The following is a 19303-nucleotide window of genomic DNA, read 5'->3' on the forward strand; positions in this document are numbered from 1 at the left end:
CTCCTCTGGTGGACTTGAAGAGAAGTTTGGCTTGGGTTGGTTCCGTCTTGGCGGGACGCATGATGGTTGGGGGTAGCGTAGCGTGGAAACTCTTCAGGCTACGCGCCAGGTAGGTGGTCGACCTTGATCGACGTGGGGTGTTGTTATAACTTAACGGGGTCTTGTTTCTTTCCTTGCTAGACTTGACCGCTTCCTATAGCGGGGGCGATGAGGACGAGAGTGAAGACGATCGACCGGCCAAGCTGCAAACTCCGGCGACTGACACGTGTACCTGGTAGACTTAGCTTAATTTCTGTATGGACCAATATACCTCCCGCTACAGTCTCGAAGTCTAAGCCCGAAGACACTTGTTGCTTGTGAGGCAAATTCCACTCTGTTAATAATTAGAGACTTTTGCGGTCCACTACCTTGCATATCGTATGATCACCAAACTGGCCCTTGAAGGTAATATCGTACTTACCCGGCACGGGGTACAAATCAGTCGATCTACTAAATAGATCGTGTATCTAAATGACTGTACCTTACCGATCCGATATCGTGGATTGCGTATACACTCATTGATGCGCCTTCGTCACTGGTGGCATTCCAACACCCGATCGGGAGTCGTACCTCATCAATCCACTTCCCAACTTTACCAACGGGTGCTTCACCACACTCTTCTGAAAACGGTATCTACGTCGATAATTTGTCGTGCTCTCAATTTCGACTTGAGCCTGAGCCGCAAGGTTCTCTCCAAGACTGTGCGCGAGGCAGTTCAAGCAGAAATTCGGATATATAAAGAAAGGCTCATGCCTGTGAATTCAAACGCCGAACAATTAGTCTTTCCGGACGAAACCTCAAAAGATGGTCGCCATGCATGTCGAGATGTTGTGCTGTACTAGGGCTGAATGAAACTGCACTAGCAGCTTCGTGAGCTAACTGCAAGCGGGCTTGCTGGACACGCTTCTCCGTTGCATGGTGGAAGTCGGCAGACGTATCAGCTGGCGTCTCATTGGCCACGTACAAGAATACTAATAATTTGAGCTCACTTTCCGGTGCCCTTCAAAAGCCGCCTCCTACGGTGCATTGACTCGACGAAATTGGCCGCCGACAGGCGCGTGTATTTGTCCTGATTCTCATTGCTAGACCTCTTCAGGTAGATAGCATTGTCCTCGCATAGTATGAGTCGCTTCTTGCGTTTCAGAACTTCAGCACTTGATGCCAGTGTGTTAATTTTCGTAATGCGTTTCGCCCAGAACACATCATAGCCTTCGGCTACGTCGAACATGGTGTCTTGTTTCTAGCCACCACGAGCATTGCCGTGTGGCGCATGAATAAGAACAGTCAAATTCGCAGTCAGTACTCTGGGCTGCCCGCCTTCTGCTTGGATGGCAGCGATGGCTTGGTTGCAGCTTGGCTCCATGATGGCAAAAGTAATTTGCAAAGGCAGCACTGAAGAACACACAGGAAAACAATGAGTGGTTCTTTTTAAAGTGATGCAGTGTATTACGAGAGCTGTAGTTTGCCTATAACAACATATTGGACATCACATAAACTATGAGTACAAGTCTATATAGTCAATACATTGCGGCATAGAGAACAATTTGGGAGAGAGCTTACTGTAAATCCACTGCTTGGTTGAATGAGATTGTTCGGCAGCATGCCCATGCCTACTGCAACCCCCACTGCTGTTGATAGTTAATTGTGTCGCACGCCATCAGCGCCACACACTTGGCCCTAGCATCTTATCGATATCAATTCGCGCAGCATTTACTACACCAAACCGCAAGTTTCGCAACACAAAGACATTAGATCGTTAATAATATAATCGGCTGACTGATGCACAAACACCGTTGAACACCCCCGGCTGGTCCGGCCATCTTCAAAGCTGAACACCAGGCAAGCCGCCAGCGTTCTCTCCCGTGTGATGTGCTGTACTCGCCGTGCACGAATAAGTAGATAATATAGGAGATAGGGTGAAGACGCAGAAGCAGCTTACCAATGACAAAGATTGCTCTGTCTTGGCGTGGCCGGTGCGGTAGCTTGACCTGCCGACGTTGTTTTTTGTGGCTGTGACTGTGGGGCGTCAATGAGGTCCGATTTAGAAAATTTCTGTGGTGGCAGAATGTAGGTTGTGACTCAGATTTATTTATACCTATCATTTTCTAGGTGCTGTTTATGTCGTCACTCCTGTACGATATCTGGGCTTAAACGGCGAAGCAAAATAACTGCAAGGCACAATCTGTAAGAAGAGAGAAAAACGCAGCAAAACAAACTGCGGAAATAGATGCGTGTATTCGGTATTTAGGTACGAGAACGGATCGAATTTATTAAGAGAACGAGTGTTAGATTACTAGCATTTGCATAAACATGAGCACATGCGGTGGTGCGCATCACGTTGTTAGCAGTTTCACACTTCGAAGTAGCGCATTTGTAGAGATTCTAGGTGATTTAGACATACTACAAAGAGACGATCAGCGCAAGGCTGTACCGCCTTGGTCCTCCCAATACGAAATCCAAATGATAAGCATCATCTTGCGCAGAAGTGACAGGGTGACGGGCTACCAAAACAGATATTTGTCAATATTTAGGAAACCGTGTTCACAAAGCCTAACGTTCGATCAGTCGAGGCGTCCTATTGCAGTGATCGTATCGAGTAGATGTCACCACTGTCGTGACAGCGCCATATAATCAAGTTTAAGGTAGGAATCTAGCTGATGTAACTTGTTAGTGAGCGCAAGTACCGTTTCCACATATACTTGCCTTTCCAGTTTTCCCCTTTTGGACGCTTTTTTTCGCCCTTTTTACCTCGATTGCCAGTTAATAGTAAAGGTTTTGAAAGCAACACTGCTCTGAAATAAGCGTACAGCTAACCTGCCATGTACTATGTTATTTAGAGTACGATATACAATACTTTTTTATCTTACAGTATGTTACCGAACTGGTAGACTCCCTTCTTGTAAATTTCCTCGGCGGGGTATGCTAGGTCTATCAACAATCGAAACCTGACATATCGGGCCTTATGCCAGTTTGGGCGGCGTCCACTACATATATTTGTCGTTGTGACGCATACGTAAATTCCATCTACACTGTATTATTAATGATGACCAATTCCTATGTCGCCGCCGAAGGCGATATGGCCTCTCTATATTATACATGTACTGTACATGCCGCTGTTTTTGCCCTTCATCGCTAGAGGAAGCACGTTTGACAACGTCCCTGTGGTGTAGTGATTTCTCCGTAGTTGCGGATTATCACCCGTCGACAAAGACGTGACACCGCCCAAGTTGTTCAAGCGACGAACCCTCAGTCAGGTGATGTACGGAGACGCCAAGGTGCAAGGGACTCGACGGCGTCACCTCCGAACGTTCAACGAGTATTGGATACGGGCATATGTCACTGAATCCAGGCTGTCCTTATTATTAATAATGGACTGGCCGGATTCGCATTCAGCGGACCATCTACGGTACGAACTCTCAGTGGCGGTTGGGATGAGTTCGCAGAAGCCTCAGCGACCCTTGGAAGGCACTTTCACCGTCTGGGACAGGGCGCGGACCGTTAAAGATGCTCATGCGACGGTGCAGACGACGCTTGGCATGCAAGAAGATCCATAACGGATCATTGTTCACTTGATATTTGTATACTTGATTAGGACTTCTTATTAGGAATAGACCCGAAAGGGTAAGCTTAAATACAGAACAGAATTTCCACTCAAGCACACAGAGCGACGTCCGGCTTCAAGGTAAGCGTCAGGTCAAGCTTGTTTGAGTGTGTTATGCCTGTCGGTGAACTCGAAGCTCTGTAGCGAGGGTTCATCCGGCAAGGCCAAGAGACTTTGTGTATTGGCCGATTATTATCGGGAGGTTTTACGTGACGGCTTATTGTTGCCTATTTGCACGACTGGGAGTGCTTAAATTGCCTCCCTTTTATTTCTTCTGGCCGAGTGTTGAACACTCGGTGATCTCGTAAAAGGCTTACCCGTGCCTGGTACCCTTCCGCTGTTGGGACCACGAGGATTCAAAACACCTGCTAGCTTTGCTCGTGCTAGTAGCGTGTTTTTTTTTTACTGGTTGGCCTATATAAGTAGTTTACAAGGTCCAGTTTGTCCCGGTGCAAGGGCAGAACTGGGGTCTTCAGGTCCGCCCGAACGATCGTTTACTATCCTAGTAGACGTATTGTTGTGGGAACATCCTAACTACATCTGTAGCTAGAGTTCACGTGGGATTTCCAACACCACATCCCTAATACCGCATGCGCATTAAAGTTGTTCCCTACCATGTCATAACTTTTGATCAAGTACTTCGAAGTACAGACAGCGACGGTGGAATCCGCCATACGTTTGAAACACGCCCGGGCCCAAACATGGTTTCCCACTAAAGAGAACAATTTTAACCAATCCGTATTCCGTATTCTAGCGTTAATGTATTTTTAAATCAGGATCTGTAGATTCTTGAATCGTTTTTGTACCCTTTGGAATCGTTTTTTAGGCTTGTGTTCCGACTTAGAGCTGAAACTACCACTATTCAACCAATCAAATTTATGGGCGGGTATTCCTGTCGCGCGTAATACTTTTATTTTATATGAAGGATAGTATTCAGACACCGGGCGGATTTCACCGCCGTTATCGGTACAACAAGCAGATCATGTTTAGGCGATTGCTGTGGTGCACATTCCTAAAATTTAGTGGGGTTCGAACAAAATGTATTCAAATCTGGAAATCTATAAAACGATACACCTCTATTCAGAAGCTGACTTCCATTGAAATTGCGTTTTCATGTCAATACGTATCGCGGCACCGGTATATAAACCTTTGATTCGGACCATTTGACTGTTTTTCTATCATCATATTGAATAAGTTTTAAGCTGCAGTATTATCGCCCGTCTCACAGTAAAGTTGCGGAATAATACCAGCGATGGACCTTAACCTCACGCAACTAGACAAATTCAATCTTGGATCTTGTAAGGATAGGAAACTTGTGTCCACCACCTTCCCTTCAACATAGAAATCATTGACATTTTGTACCTGTGCACACTTTATATTTAGAGCTAAATTTAGAGATTGAACATGACACCCCAGTGGGGATATTTATCGGCGAGGACCACATTAAGAAAGACGTTTATCGCCAAAGACCAATTCTAGTGCTTTAGCCTGAGACGGGTGCACTGTGAAGCTGTGCAATATTAGTCTATGATTCTCCAAGTGCCGCTCATTCACCACCACTAACATTGAGGGAAATCACATTGCGCGGTGTGGTAACAAAGCCCAGAGCTGTATAAACCGAGGAAGGTGCGCTGTGTGGTCGGCACTTGAATATGAAGTATGAAGCTGCTGATGGTAGACACAAGAGTCGGTAAAACCACGTCCTATTCGAAGTCATTTCGCACTTTAACGCAGGCGCTTGTATTTCTTTTGAGCGTGTACTGAACGCGTCGACGTAACAAATCGAGTTATATCAGAAAAAAATCGTTGATACACTGGTTGTCAACCTCTCCCACTACTCCGTGTTGCTAAACGTTCCTTAAGATTGTCGAAGATATCACGTTGACAACTTCTACTGCAGTTATTGAGAGCAGTGAGGTTTGAACAATATATTTGAACTTTTAATGATGCGCGGTTAGTGCTATAGAGAAACAAATGCAATGCGGATATCTGACTAAGAGCTGCCTTTGCGTATCCACTGCTTATTCCGCAGATTGCGAGCGGACAATCTCCAACAAGAGACTTTCCAGGCATGATCGGGACACCAACCTCTTCGTATTCCAGTAGATATCGCAGTATGCAAATGTACGCGCCATGGAAATAGTGTCGGGGCCTATGGAGAAACGGTACATACTTGCTCTCGACGAGAGTCGATAAATAACAGCCAGGATGTGGCGACAAGGAATCCAAAATTGCTCCGTTGCAACGCACGCTGAGCAGGTTCCAGATGCCATGCTCACTTGGTGACGTTTCGCGTCCAGTCCTTGTCGATGCACCAAATGCATCAAAGACCAGGAAGTCCGTGGTTGTTGCAGGCAGTACAATCGGATTTCCTACGCTGTTCTGCTCCTGTTGCACGAACGTCGTTTGGGCGAGGGGAGTCAACTTGAAGCCGTCCGCCTCCAACTTGCTAATCAAGCCAACGGCTTAGTACACACGGTGATAGCTCACTGCTTAATGCCTCGTACATACGTTGGTTTCTGGCATCTCCTCCAGCAAGCCATTAATCCCACCCTCAACCCGCTGCTACTTCGCACCCCAAGTAACGGCAAGGCTTCGACATATGCTTCAACTCCATTCAATGCTGTATGGAGCAAGTCTGTTCATCTCCAGACAATTGCGTGCTCTCAACAATAGTCTAACTCGTTGGATGTAGGTCATGCAAGTAGCTCCATACAAATTTCTCCACCGTCCCACCTTAGTTATCGAGTCTGGATACCGAGCTTTGATACTAGCGATTGAACCGCTAAAAGACGTGCTTGGGTGAGACGACTGCAATTGAAATACGTCTTCGCTAACATGTGCTTCACTAAAGCTCAATGATTTGAATTTATCCATGGTTTTGAAGCGTGAATGAACAGAGCAAAACTTTAGATATAGCTTGAATCCCCATTGTGCCAAAAACAATTGAGCTCCCAGTTGCTTGCCTCTATCCGTGAACGTGGCACGGTCGCTAAAGTGAATACCGGCAGCTATACAATTAGAAACGAACCAGGCAAAATTGTCTATCGTCTCTTTGTGAGCATACGCGACCACGGAGGGGATATTCCGCTTGTCTCCGTCTTTGCCAACCAGCGTTAAGCACACTTCATTATATCGATGGTGCTTCATGTAAGCTCCGTCCACTTTCCACAACTGCAAGATCTCGTCCTGAAGACGCACGGTGCACCCAATTTACTGAAACGAGCGGTAAAATCTGCACTTCGAGTCCAGTTGTAAGCACACGCGCGAACCAGGTTTTTTATGGCAAAAGCTTTTATAAAGTCGGGTAGCAAACCATATTCGATTTCAGGGATCACGCCGGATGTGCTTTAGCCTAGAAGACTGCTGGTTTGGAGATTGATACCGTCAGCATTATCCACATTGTTCACCAACCTGATCATCGCCGTGCTATGGCCATCAAGAATCGCAGCAGTAAATCCGGTGAGCTCCTGAATTTGGCGGCCGTGTTAACTAGCGCAGAATTGTGAATGCACCAAATGCAGCCTCGATATGTACCAAGCACCGGAGAGTACATGTGCGAGTTTCGTCACTCGTGTCACCTTGGCCGAGTCGGTCACTACTTTTGTTGTCCTATTCTTCATTAAGCTAACAAACCAGCCGCAACAGTGTGAAGTGCACGCTCACGTCTTCATATTTTCATACGCATCATACGCTCATATTTACGTACAGCATGAAATCTCTAACAATAGCGCCCGCTGCAGACAGGTCAACAAAAAAGCGTGTTCGATAAGCTGATCTAGGTCATGAGGACACATTAAGTCGAGCTTGATCATACTTGTGTAGATGTGAGTTTCGAAGTGACCTAAATGAATTATTAGCGCGCGTCTATATAGAGCTGTGTGTAGCCAAGAACTGAGGACGACGAATAGCGCATCACAAAGCGCCAAACTAGTACATGCATCTACCAATCGCTGCGTTTGTGGTCTATGGCGATAAATGTATTTCTTATCGGCTGTGGTCCCGATAAACATTCCTCCAGTGGGACGCAATGGGAATAATCAGGATGCTGTTTCTTGATGGGTCGTGAGTCACGGCTCGTTTCTCCTCATAACACAGCTTGCGTTTTCGTAACTAAGCTTAGAGCACCTCCACCGGTACTGTTTTTGCAAAAGTGATTATCAAGAGTGGATCGGGAATTGCGCCCCCGAGTGCATCATAGAAAATCCAGTTTTTGCGCAATTCATTTGCCAGTTCCCAACGGTTGTATTGCGCATTTTCTATTTTCAGCGTCTTTAGAAACGAAGCCTTTGGAAACTATGAACTTATCGAGCGCTCACGCACTGAATCTTTCAATCTCTCAGGCTTATATTCGACGACAACGACGCTCACGTAAGAAGAAACGCGGTGGTTCGCGTGTGGCAGAAGTCCCAACGTAGTACGAGATCCCTTAGCTGCCTACAGCCGTTTCTTCAAAATGTGTCTTGGAGAGAGACCCATGTACACTGACGAGCAGTTTAGACGACGTTTTCGTATAAAGACCTTGTTTCTATCTATTCTAGATGCTACGGAAGCTACGACCCTTGTTTTACGCGAAAACAGGACTGTACTGGAAAAATGGTGTACATCCTGCTATTAAAGTCACAGCAGCTTTAAGAATGCTAGTTTGTGGTTGTTCGGCCGATTCATTGGATGAAACGTTTTGGATGAGTGAATCTACAGTTTTAGAAGCATTGGATAAGTTTACTGAAGCTGTTATATACCTTTATGGGCCTCACCATCTACGTCTTCCATCAAAAGAAGACATAAAAATAATTTTGGAGATTAATGCGGTGCGTGGGTTCCCTGGCATGTTGAGATCCATAGACTGTATGAAGTGGTAATGGGAAAACCGCCCTAGCACCTGGTGTGGAGCTTTTCAAGGCGCCTCTAAATAGGCAACTGTCATTTTGGAAGCCATCGCTACTGCTTATTTTCATATTTGATATGCTTTATTGGTATGCCAGGTAGCAATAACGACATCAATGTGCTAGATGCATCGCCATTAATTGCCGAGTACTTAGATGATAGTGTACCTCAATTTTCGTACGAGATATGTGGCTCTACCTACTACTTTTTTTTTTGACTATTTAGCGGACGGTATCTATCCAGATTGGAAGTACTTTGTAAAGCCATATCGGCACTTGCAGGCGAGAAGCAGCAGAAATTTGCATCGTGCCAGGAAGCACTTCGTAAGGATGTGGAACGTGCATTTGGAGTCTTACAATCTCGGTTTGCAGCTGTGGCTAGGCCTGCACGGTGCTGGTCTCTCAAAAAAACTGAAGAACATCTTGCAGTGCTGCGTTTTACTCCACAACATGATCAATAATGATGACCTAGCTAGTGGCCAGAACACTTCCCATTCTGTGAGCTCGTACACAGCTTCCTGATCTGGATATCGACGTCACAAATTTCAACATCTTCCTATTCACGCATCAGACGCGTCACCTTCTTCGTAAATTGAGAAGGACAGGTGTGTGATGAATTCAGTCTCATACTTTAAACTAAAAAATGAGTTGGTAGAGCCCATTGCATCTAATTATTAAAAAGAGAAATATATTCACCTTGTTTCATTCTTCCGTCAGCGTTTGTTTCTTCATCCGCTCGAATACTTGTTTTTGCTTCAGAAAAAAGATACTCTTTGCCAAACTCTGAGAGCCCTTCCGTCGTCATCATTGACATTTCAGCTTTTTTATCTAACGAACTTTGCTGATTTCCCATCAGTTCCACCTTTCTTTTAGCTATCTGGAGCTACTCATTTAGGATTTCCACTTGTGCCATAGTTGCTGCGGCCAATACGCGCTCCGAGTGCATTATAGCTTTGTCGACTTGTTCTTCTAAGTAAAGCTGCTTCGCTTTCTTTTTTCCTGCGGACGCAGGACGTGCAAGAGACTGACTACCAACAGGAGGCTGAAAGACATCAGCAGGAAGAGCAGGGTCATCGCCAGCGACTGAGTCAAACTCCGCAGTGTCACTAGATATATTCACATCTACAAGTAATAAAAGAAAAAGAAAAAATAGTGACAAAAACTAAAATTATAAAACAAAGTGCACATCCAGCTCGTTGATCGTACACCTCTGCTTCTTTTTCAAGACGAGCTCGTTCATGGAGGCGTGGGAATGTCGCGCATGAACCGCGCGCTTTCTTTAATAAAAACCGTAACAATGGTGCAGACGAAAAGCGTCAGCCCGAAGGCGCGGCTTTCGCTTGCTTTTGGCACGACTAGACTTCACAGCTTCCTCGTGTTCACGTACTGCATTAGCATTTAACTGCTCTCACTTTGCTGTAAAGCGATTGGCAGCTTCGTCCGAATTTTCTTTGTATGTCCAGCCACTGTGCTCTTCAGCTTGAGCCTGTAGATGCAGTACGTGTAAATCATTAGTGCACATACATGAGACTATGACATGTACCACGCGGGAGGCATAAAGGGCAACGTCAGGTCTAATAAGCCCGGCCCATCGGCTTTGCAGAGCCCCTGTTTTTCTTGTAGTTGCGCTGTCTTCTCCTAGCTGACTGTACGTCTGATGAACTTGGTCCCAAAAATGTGTCGCGTCCTGGTCGGTGCTGATGCAGCCATCCTCGGAAATGTTGGTGTAGGCTCTGCAGAGGCGGATGTCCTCTTCGTGACTGTGCTGGGCATCGGCCTGCCGTCTTCGGGATTGGAGATGAGAGTTTCAGTGTGGTGAAATTTGTAGTGTTGCTAAGCCGTTTATTCACTTTGTCTCTTTCGTAGTGCATGATCAATTTCGTCACAAAAAGTAGCTATTAAGTAACCACACGAAATTCGTGTGGTTACTTAATAGCTACTTTTTGTTCCCTTTCAATTCGCCGTTGGGGTTCCATTTTTTGCAGTAGCTCACTTCCTGTGTAATTTTGCGAAACTATTAATATCGTGAGAGGTTTTTTCGCTTTAACACGACCACATTGACACTTAAATTCAAGCAGCCTGCATCATTAAAATGCAGTTAAAGGGTTATTAGGGGAAGTCCCACAATCTTAGTCGGACGTAGATGTTGCAAGCAACCAATCAAAACCATTCTACAACTACCTTCCAATTACCCGCGTAATGGGAAGGCGAAGGTTCTTTCTGCAATTTGAGCCAATGAGGTCGTGCCATTTTGTGTAGAATAATCTTGCAAGAAGAGCTGCCTTTTTTAATACCTTGTCTACTGTAGTTTCTATCCATTCTCTCCAGCTCACCCGGTTTTACAACCATTACGCATCTAGCCGGGACTTGAGTCGCAAAGGCTGTTTGATAGCTATGGCACCTTTGTTACACTTCAGCGGTAAGACCTTGGCCAATGCGTCAGTAGCTTAGACTTTTGTATGGAGCTTAACACTGATGGTGCTTCTATTTTAGTTAGTTATTTTCTAGAGAAGCCTTATACATGTACATGTATGCATGTAGACACCAAAGCACGCCGGATATATGGTGCTAAACACTAAGCGTAGAGGGCTCCAAATTTAGCAAGGTAGCAAAAAAAATGTGGGCTATTCTAAGCGTGAACCTGCCGCAATTATTTGGACATCTCCATCACTCGACCCCGTCGACAGCAGCGTGCTTCTCCATGAAAGGGCCTGAGAGTCCGCCACGAAAGGTTGGATGGGGGGAGGACCGCGACGTTGAGTCCACGCAAGTGGCGTCGCCTACGGATGATATCCTGTACAATTTAACCCGTGGTGCGCCAACCGCAAACACCCGAGGACCGATGCTTGTAAAACCAGCGGCTGCACCAGGGCTGCCGACGCTGTTGACGAAAATACAGCCGGGGGAGGGATCCATATGCAGAGCGAGCGTAGATAATAGACGATCTTCGGCTATGAGACGCTTCAGCTCGAGCATATCTGCTGCTCTTCTCCCAATACCGCAAACTAAATCGGTATACCTGCAACTTGTTTTCGCTGCAGTGGTGGTGATTTGCTTGATATGGACTGTTTGGCTTGTCATGTTAAATATGGCGCCAAACTACACTGTGAATCGCGTCATGAACACCGAGAACTTCGATAATGGTGTCTTCTGGCTGTTTGTAGATCCATCCCCGTATCTACTGTGGCTCTCTGTGATCGGGTTGTCTGTTGCTGGGATTGGATATGCAGCCATTCTCGTAAAACTGATTGCTCGTCCAAAACGACGAGTGAGTCAAGCACCTGAATCTCTGCGTTCTTCTCCAAAGATCGATGCCAATAAAACTGCTTTGGATAGACTAAGTACGGCGAACCAATTCGCACGCAGAGTGACTTCATCAGCTCAGTTGCTCCTATCCCTCGCGCAGACAGACAGTGTTTCCCGTCAACTTGCTGTGAGTTTTTTTGTCTTATCCTGTACCATACAGTTTAAACTAAACGGTTGTGCTGTTTTTGATGGGATAGAAGCTTGGAATGAAAATTGGCGAGTTAGCCTTCGAGACCGTTTTGCTGGTCCAGATTCTAGAAGCTGGTTCCCCTACGCCGATCGTCGCTATCTTCACTTTTATCATCGCTTCGAACGCGCTGGCGTGTGCTACGACCATGTTTTTACCTTTTCAGAGGATTGGGCTGATCGAGACGCTAGTCGATCTATTGTACGAATCACAGTTCAGTCGCCTCTGTTTTTACGACTGATGAAATCTAACTCTTTCTTGGATCTGTAATTCCAGATTCGATCTTCTGATCGTCGCTGGTTGCCCCATGCTGGTGCTGGTATACTGCTTGTCGACGTTTAACTTTCCTCGGGATAAGCTCGATATCAACCACGAAGTCTTCCCGCCTGGATGGTTCGAACAGCAAGCGAGCGTTGTAGCTGACCCCGCACAGACTGCAGTCATTTACAAGAGCTTAAAGTCGCTGCGTATCTCGTCTACGCTCGACTTCTTTGCTCGGATGGGTGTCCACGCCACGCTATTCCTACGTCTTCGGCATCTGGTGAACCTCATCCAGAGCCCGTGGAAGCAACGCGCGCGCGTGTATCCAAGAAGACATCGATCTGCTGCTGTTTTGTTCGTGGTGTATGCTCTTCTACTGGTCATATTTGTAGAAGAGAGCGTCCGTACGTCGAATATCGCGTGTGACCCACATCCCGAATGTGCTGTGCACGCTCGGCGGTGGACAATTCTGGAGAGCGAATCCTTGACGCAGTGTCCTTGCTTGATGATGATCGACCGTGACATCGCACCAAAATCGTACGCCGAGTGGGAACAGCCCGAAAATGTGACGGATAAACTGGCTCAGCTCGCAACAAGAGGCGACCTTCAGACGGTGCAGATAACGAACCGTTATCTCCCAGTTCTGCCCAATGAACTTCGACACTGCACTGAGTTGAGGCATCTGTACGTGTTTTACCCTACCACTACATTTGTCTGGGATCTAACAAACTTTTGTTTTTCTTATATTTCAGGACTCTGGAGTACACGCACACACAGACATTACCCAACTGGTTCAAGGAGTTCGCGGAACTGGAATTTTTGTGCGTAATAATATTCACAGCTAACGTAATTGTTCGACTTGTCTAACTCGCTTTATTACGTTGCGGACAGACACCTTGAGAGTAAATTCACGAGCCCTTTTGTGGTTGTACCGGACGATATTTTCCACGACATGTCGTCGTTGACATTCATTCACTTCGCGGGTTTTGTCCCGATGAGGCGGCTCCCGTCTTTTCAAGGACTCACAAATCTCAAGTCACTCACACTGGCAGTGTTCCTGCTGTTAGACCAGCTTCCAGCTTTCAACCATCTTTACCGCCTTGAACGGTTACTTGTCACGTGTGTACCTGGTCTCGATAGTCTTCCGGATTTCGCTCCGATCCAGGAGAACCTCAAGTCTCTGATTCTAACCGATCGAGGCACCTGGTGCTGTAATGGCTTCTTGGGTGAGTGCGATCTCCAGCACCCAATGTGTCAAATCCACCCTCTTTGGGGCACACCAGCGGCCTCGTGTTTAACGTCAAACCGTGACAAGGCTACTCCTGGCACTCTGGCACTTATTCAAAAGTATCCAGACAATGTCTGCAATGGTTTACTGTATCCTGGTTCTCTAGAAGGTCCACCAACATCAGCCACCATGGATCCGTGTAATGGCACTCTATACCGACAATGCGTCGATGCCAGCGGGGTCGAATCGATGTGCTACAATGCGAGATTCATGGGTATCGCGTGCGACACAAATCCATTTCCCATCAAGATGAGGCGATATCAAATCGCTCGAGGTGTTGGGGGTCCGTGCAACCCTGAATATGAGGCTTGGCTGGGATGTGAATGACTACAGAAGACTCTACTGTACAGCTACACTGTTACTGAGGTTTTCCCTTTGAGTTTCCTGGCCCACAAACTATGGATGTATTTGCAGTTACGAAGCTGCCGATACTACTAACAAATACGAAGTACATGTACATGTATAATAGCCGCACACAGCACCGGCTTTGCAGCATCTAGGAGGAGCGTGTGATACAAGGTTTCCACACGCGTCCTTTCCGCCGCAGTCGACGGCTTCAGAGTCTTCAAATTGTCGTCGGTTGACTTCTGCGCTCTCGCCCATTTTGCGAGGAGATCCCTCTCCAAACCCGAGGCCGCGTATCTTGCCTTGTGCGTTCTCGCCGTCTTCAGTATAGTTACCATAGCGGTGTCACTGTAGTACTTTGTCAGAGTGCCGATCACGGTCACCTTCGCGGAGTAAGGATTCTCTCTCAGGTACTTTTCTGAATATCGGATCCACGTTTGCATTTGCGGGTTCGCAAGCAGTCCGTCTGCCCCCTTGTCGAGTATGAGCAACTTGAAGACATTCTCCGGCGGTTCAAGCCTGTCCAACCAAACGCGGATTTGCTGGCTCTGCAGGTCTGCTGCCAGCACCTCCGTCTTTTTGGACTTTTGCGCCGCGATCAGTATCTGGGACAGCGTTGTGTCTGAATAGCTCTTGCTCAGTTTTTCGAAGAGCGTTGTTTTTGGTCCGGGGTTGAAGTCATTCGCATATCGGATCCAGACATTCATGGCAGGGTTTTCAAGCAAGTTCGATACCCCCTTGTCGAGCTTGTAAAACTTAAAAACATCGTCTGCGGTAACCCCCGAATTCTTCCAAAATCTCATCTGTTCACTCTGCAGTCTTGTGGCGATGTCTTTGGTGGCGTCAACATGCTTGGCCTCTTCCAGCATCCTCCCCAAACGAGCCTGATCGTATTTCTTCATCAACGTTGGCAACATCGACATGGTCTGGTCGTCGTGCTGGCCGTTGAACTTGCTCACGTACTTGGCCCAGACGAGAAATTTGGGGTTCGAAAAAATATCCTCACCTGCCGTGTTGAGTTTCAGCTTCACGAAGACGGCGTCCACGTCATTATTTTTCTTCAGCCATTTTGACACTTTCTGGTTGTTCATTAAGTTTGAGAACTTGTCAACCCCAGGTATCGACACGCTCTCTCTTCATTTTCGTCCGCGACGTTTTGGGTCCGTAATAGTCGGATGGAGGAGTCTGGAATACCGGTATCACGTTGTACCGAATGAGCTACTAAGTCTTTTTCTGTAGCTCTCACATCCGTAGTTGCGACGAGGGACAACTTCCAGTAAGCTTATGAAAACACACCAAAGACGCATTGCCGTAACAGTCCGTTGGCGTGTGTTCTTGCGCTGTGTGCGAGGCAAATTGCGAAGTGACACCAGCCGAAGAGAGAAAATGTTTCTGTAGGATTTATAGCGAGGATGGGTTCGACAGCTGTATTATTATAATACATGTAGAGAATCTGGCAGGTACGTTTAAACTTTAAAATGTACTTGTCTTTACCTCGAAGTATCGCACAATACAGGAAATCCTCTCGTCTGTGCTATCCCAAATAGTGATCTCATAGAGTTTGGGCTACCCAAGATCAAATGTATCGGCATCTTTCACAGTGGCGTCGAGATTGCTGCCTCTTTCCTCTCGCTACTGATATAAAGCTGGACCATCAATGAAGAAAGGTCGCTCACTAAGAAAATGAATCAGGCACGGAAGGATGGTCAATGTCTTTCAGCAATATTTTTGCTGCTTTTGGTCGACCAACTGATTCCAGATTGCGCTAGAGAAGCAATTTTGGGTGGTTTAGGAAATAGTGGTCGGGTGGTGAGTAGCGACACTTTCAACCAGTCAACTTGACAGGCCTCCTTTGTACAATCACACGGTCAAACCAGCACAAACCATACATTCTTGATATAAGTATGACCATCATTTTTGGTACACGCTGGATTGTGATAACTTCTGTTTGTGATATGTTGTGATTTCTCGAACCGAGAGTATTGTCTAAACAAATTATTCATAAATGCTAATACTACATCTGAAGTATTTGATATTTTACAATGCAATCTACATGAATTAAGACTAATAGTACACTCACTCAACAGTGCATGGGACCGCGATTTGCCTCGCAGATAAAAACGAATACAATCATTTCGGGAAAAACATACATCCACCAGTTCCTCTGTCTGCCTGATGTAATATGGTCTTATTACACCACCTACGAGTCGTAGATTACAGTATTATACGACTATTAGATGACAACGCGTGAAAAGCACTTAACTGTACTGCGAGAGCACTGTAAACTTGGGGAAACGCACAAAAATGTGTCTGAGCTTTTTCAAACTTTGAAAAACACAGTAAGAAGCCAGAACTTGCATTAAGATGCTCGCTGGCACTCCAATACCAGGTACCTCCACAAAGGTAAAAGAACAGCCTGCATTTTGTGCAAGGCAGGCGCACTCGTGGCTTGAGTGTGCGCAGAGCAAGCGCAATTCAGCCGCCCTAGAGTGGAGTCCAGCGTCCAATCAGATCGAGTCTCCGTTCATTCTCGCGAGCTTGGCGAAGCATGCCCCGGACGCTGCCCTGGAGGGAGCTGGGGTGTGAGCTCGGCGTCGACGAGGCCGACATCATCCTCGGCACGTTCAAGACCCACAGCACGGACAAGAGCAACACAATGCCCTGCACTGTGTGTCGTAGTGGTTACCACCACAGCATGCGTTACAGGCTGCTTAAATGCGAGTCGGCCACCTGCAGCAACACTACTTGCTCTTGGCGAGGCAAGGTGCTTGTCTGCTCTGAGTCCAATGACGCCTACATTTATGAGCTGGGGGGCCACCTCACTGGTGCATCCTCCCCGAAGCGCCCGAAGCTATCTAGGAAGCAGAAAAATTACTGTCGAGAACTCTCACAACAAAGGCTGCGGCCACTCCGCATCCAGCAAGCCATGGCCCAGAAGTTTCATCCGCCTGCACCTGCTATCCCTCCTCTGAACAAATTCCAAAACTTCTGCAACTACTACAACCGCACCGAACTGGACAATCACGACCGCGTCGACGACCTGACGCAGTGGATTCATGCGCGCGCGTTTACTGGCACGGAGGACGAGAACGAGACCTTCACGTTCGCTTGGGGACCTTGACACGGAGGGAAGGCCTGCTATGGGCGACGGTTCGGATGAAGAGCCTTTTGTGGTAGGTTTGACGACGAAGACGCTTGTGAGACGGCTTTCGCTTCTTCCTGAGAGCTACATCCTGCATATGGACGCCACGTATAAGCTGAACACGTCCGACTACCCTGTCATCGTGGTCGGGATATCCGATCGTGTGCACAGTTTCCACGTCGTGGCAGTTTTCGTCGTCTCTCAGCGCCTGCAGCCGATCTACGAGGCCTGCTTGGCTTCTCTAAGCAGGATCTACTACAGAATAACAAGCAAAAGACTAGCACCTCGCTACGTGATGGGGGACGCCGAGAAAGCACAACGGAATGCAATATTCATGGTGTTCCGCGAAGACCCAGAGCTGCAATATCTGATGTGTTTTTTTCACGTTATGACTAACGTGGAAAAGCGGTTGAAAGGATTTCCCTCACATGTAGCAGCAGCGTTAGTGTGTGGGCTTTACGACCTGCACTTTGCCCGCGACCAAATTTCATTTTGCTGGATGCTGGATCACTATTTGCAAACTTGGAGGAGATACCCGGACCTGGTGGATTTTTGTTCCTACTTTGAAGGGCAGTGGCTTCGTCGAAACTTTACTTTGTGGCAGTGCTACTTAACTCCCAGTGGTTTCGCCACCACCAACAATTCTGTTGAGCAGTTCAACAGGGTGTTGAAACGAGACTACACGCTACGACGACGTTTGAAAATGGGAGCACTACTAAAAGAGCTGAGCGACTGCTGCAGGCATGAATCGACAAAACAACGGGTTTTCCGTGCCACACCAGACGCTGCGCCTGCCCTGACGCGCCGTGCGGTGGAGCTTACTCGCGAAAAGCTGTTGGCTCGCAACATTGCTGCCGATACCAGTCTGGGTGACGCTGGTGTGACGCACGTGTTGGCACTGCCAACCAAACGCATCGTGGCGGAGGGAGCAAAGCGCTCAACAGAAGAGCAGATAGCAGCGTCAGCGCAAATGGGCGCAAACTACGCGCGGATGGAGGTTCAGGATCAGCCGCCCTACGGTTGGAGTGTTTATCTACGATCGCAATGGTGTCCTTGCAACTACTACTTCAAGTTCGGGACGTGCGTTCACCTACTGTTTGCTCAACGGGCTTCCGATCGACTTGATGGAGCAGGGAGGCGATTGCTGGTGAATCGCCGAGTAACTGGGAAGCGCAGGAGGGATACGCTCGGAGGAAGGCCTCGTCTAATCGGTCCAGCGCTGTCGTTGGAGTGAAGTAGTGTGTCCAGCACTTGCATGCAGCTCTACATCAACTCGTAAACGCCTGTAGTGTACTTATAATACATGGAGGGGGACAGTATATGTGAGTACTTAGTTTCGAATACGTTTGTAAGTCCAAGACACGCTGCAAGCACATTCAGGTCTCGGATTCGCATAATTCACATATCAGTACACTTTTAATAGGCACTGCAAGCGAGGATATTGTAACCAACACCAATATAGCTCCAGCATCTGCACGTTTGCATGTACAGTAGCATATGATCCTCCAATGCTTCGGAAACGTAGTGATGAGAGTGTTCTGACCCAGGAAGTTGGCGGACACTAACTTCCGCGCTTGTACAGTGTCCGATATGCCTGTAGTAAGACATCCTTAACTAGTAAAGATGCAGGATGTTCGTTTTGCAAGTTCTGGAGCTAAATACGTATGGAACTGATGTAACAAACCAAAATTGATTTGACAGTGATTCTACTCCTAATGCTCCTCTTTCCAGCAGTCGTCACACGCACATTTAAACCAGACTTCGTCGCCGTAGTTTACTGTGATCTGGGTTCCCTCCCTGACAGCTTTCGTCATCACTACGAGGATCTTTACGTTGCGTCCATTCCACATCTCGAGAAAATCAGCGTTCGGCTGGCAAGCGTGTGAGAGGAACCGCATCATCGAGCCACAGTGAAGCGCCTCAATGTACACGTACTGCTTTGCTGTAGACTTCGTATAGTACAGCATTGTATATCCACTGTTGTTCTTCTTCGCCACCTCCGGTTGACCTTCGACCTGTGCGTCGTGCTCGCTCAATTGACCGACATATTCGCCCAAAATATCTCCGACATCCAGGAAACACGTAGTGTACACCCCGATCCCAACCCACCCGGTATCAAACAGCTTCAACGACGCTCTGTTTCGAGGTCCATTGCTGCACAATGCGTCTAACTTACAGCTCTCCGGGGTGCAGTACACAGAGGACGTTGCGTTGTCGCAAGAGTCGAGAAAGCAGTCTCCGACGCACT

General features: G+C 47.2%; 2 protein-coding genes across 2 annotated transcripts; one reads left to right on the forward strand and one right to left on the reverse strand.

The window, feature by feature from the left end:
- Positions 1-554: 554 nt before the first annotated feature.
- PITG_11817 (uncharacterized protein) lies at positions 555-2513 on the reverse strand (the record flags this gene model as incomplete). The annotated part of the gene is made up of 4 exons (XM_002901263.1): positions 555-792; positions 1029-1279; positions 1979-2055; positions 2471-2513. 4 exons carry the CDS (start codon positions 2511-2513, stop codon positions 555-557), a joined length of 609 nt encoding a protein of 202 aa, XP_002901309.1.
- Positions 2514-12326: 9813 nt separating this feature from the next.
- Positions 12327-13867, forward strand: PITG_11818 (uncharacterized protein; the record flags this gene model as incomplete). Its single annotated transcript, XM_002901264.1, has 4 exons — positions 12327-12970; positions 13033-13101; positions 13172-13789; positions 13843-13867. The coding sequence occupies 4 exons, from the start codon at positions 12327-12329 to the stop codon at positions 13865-13867; spliced, it is 1356 nt and encodes a 451-aa protein (XP_002901310.1).
- Positions 13868-19303: the final 5436 nt, after the last annotated feature.

The sequence above is a fragment of the Phytophthora infestans genome, genomic scaffold (genome assembly GCF_000142945.1).
Source record: "Phytophthora infestans T30-4 supercont1.21 genomic scaffold, whole genome shotgun sequence".
Classification (NCBI taxonomy): Eukaryota; Oomycota; class Peronosporomycetes; order Peronosporales; family Peronosporaceae; genus Phytophthora; species Phytophthora infestans.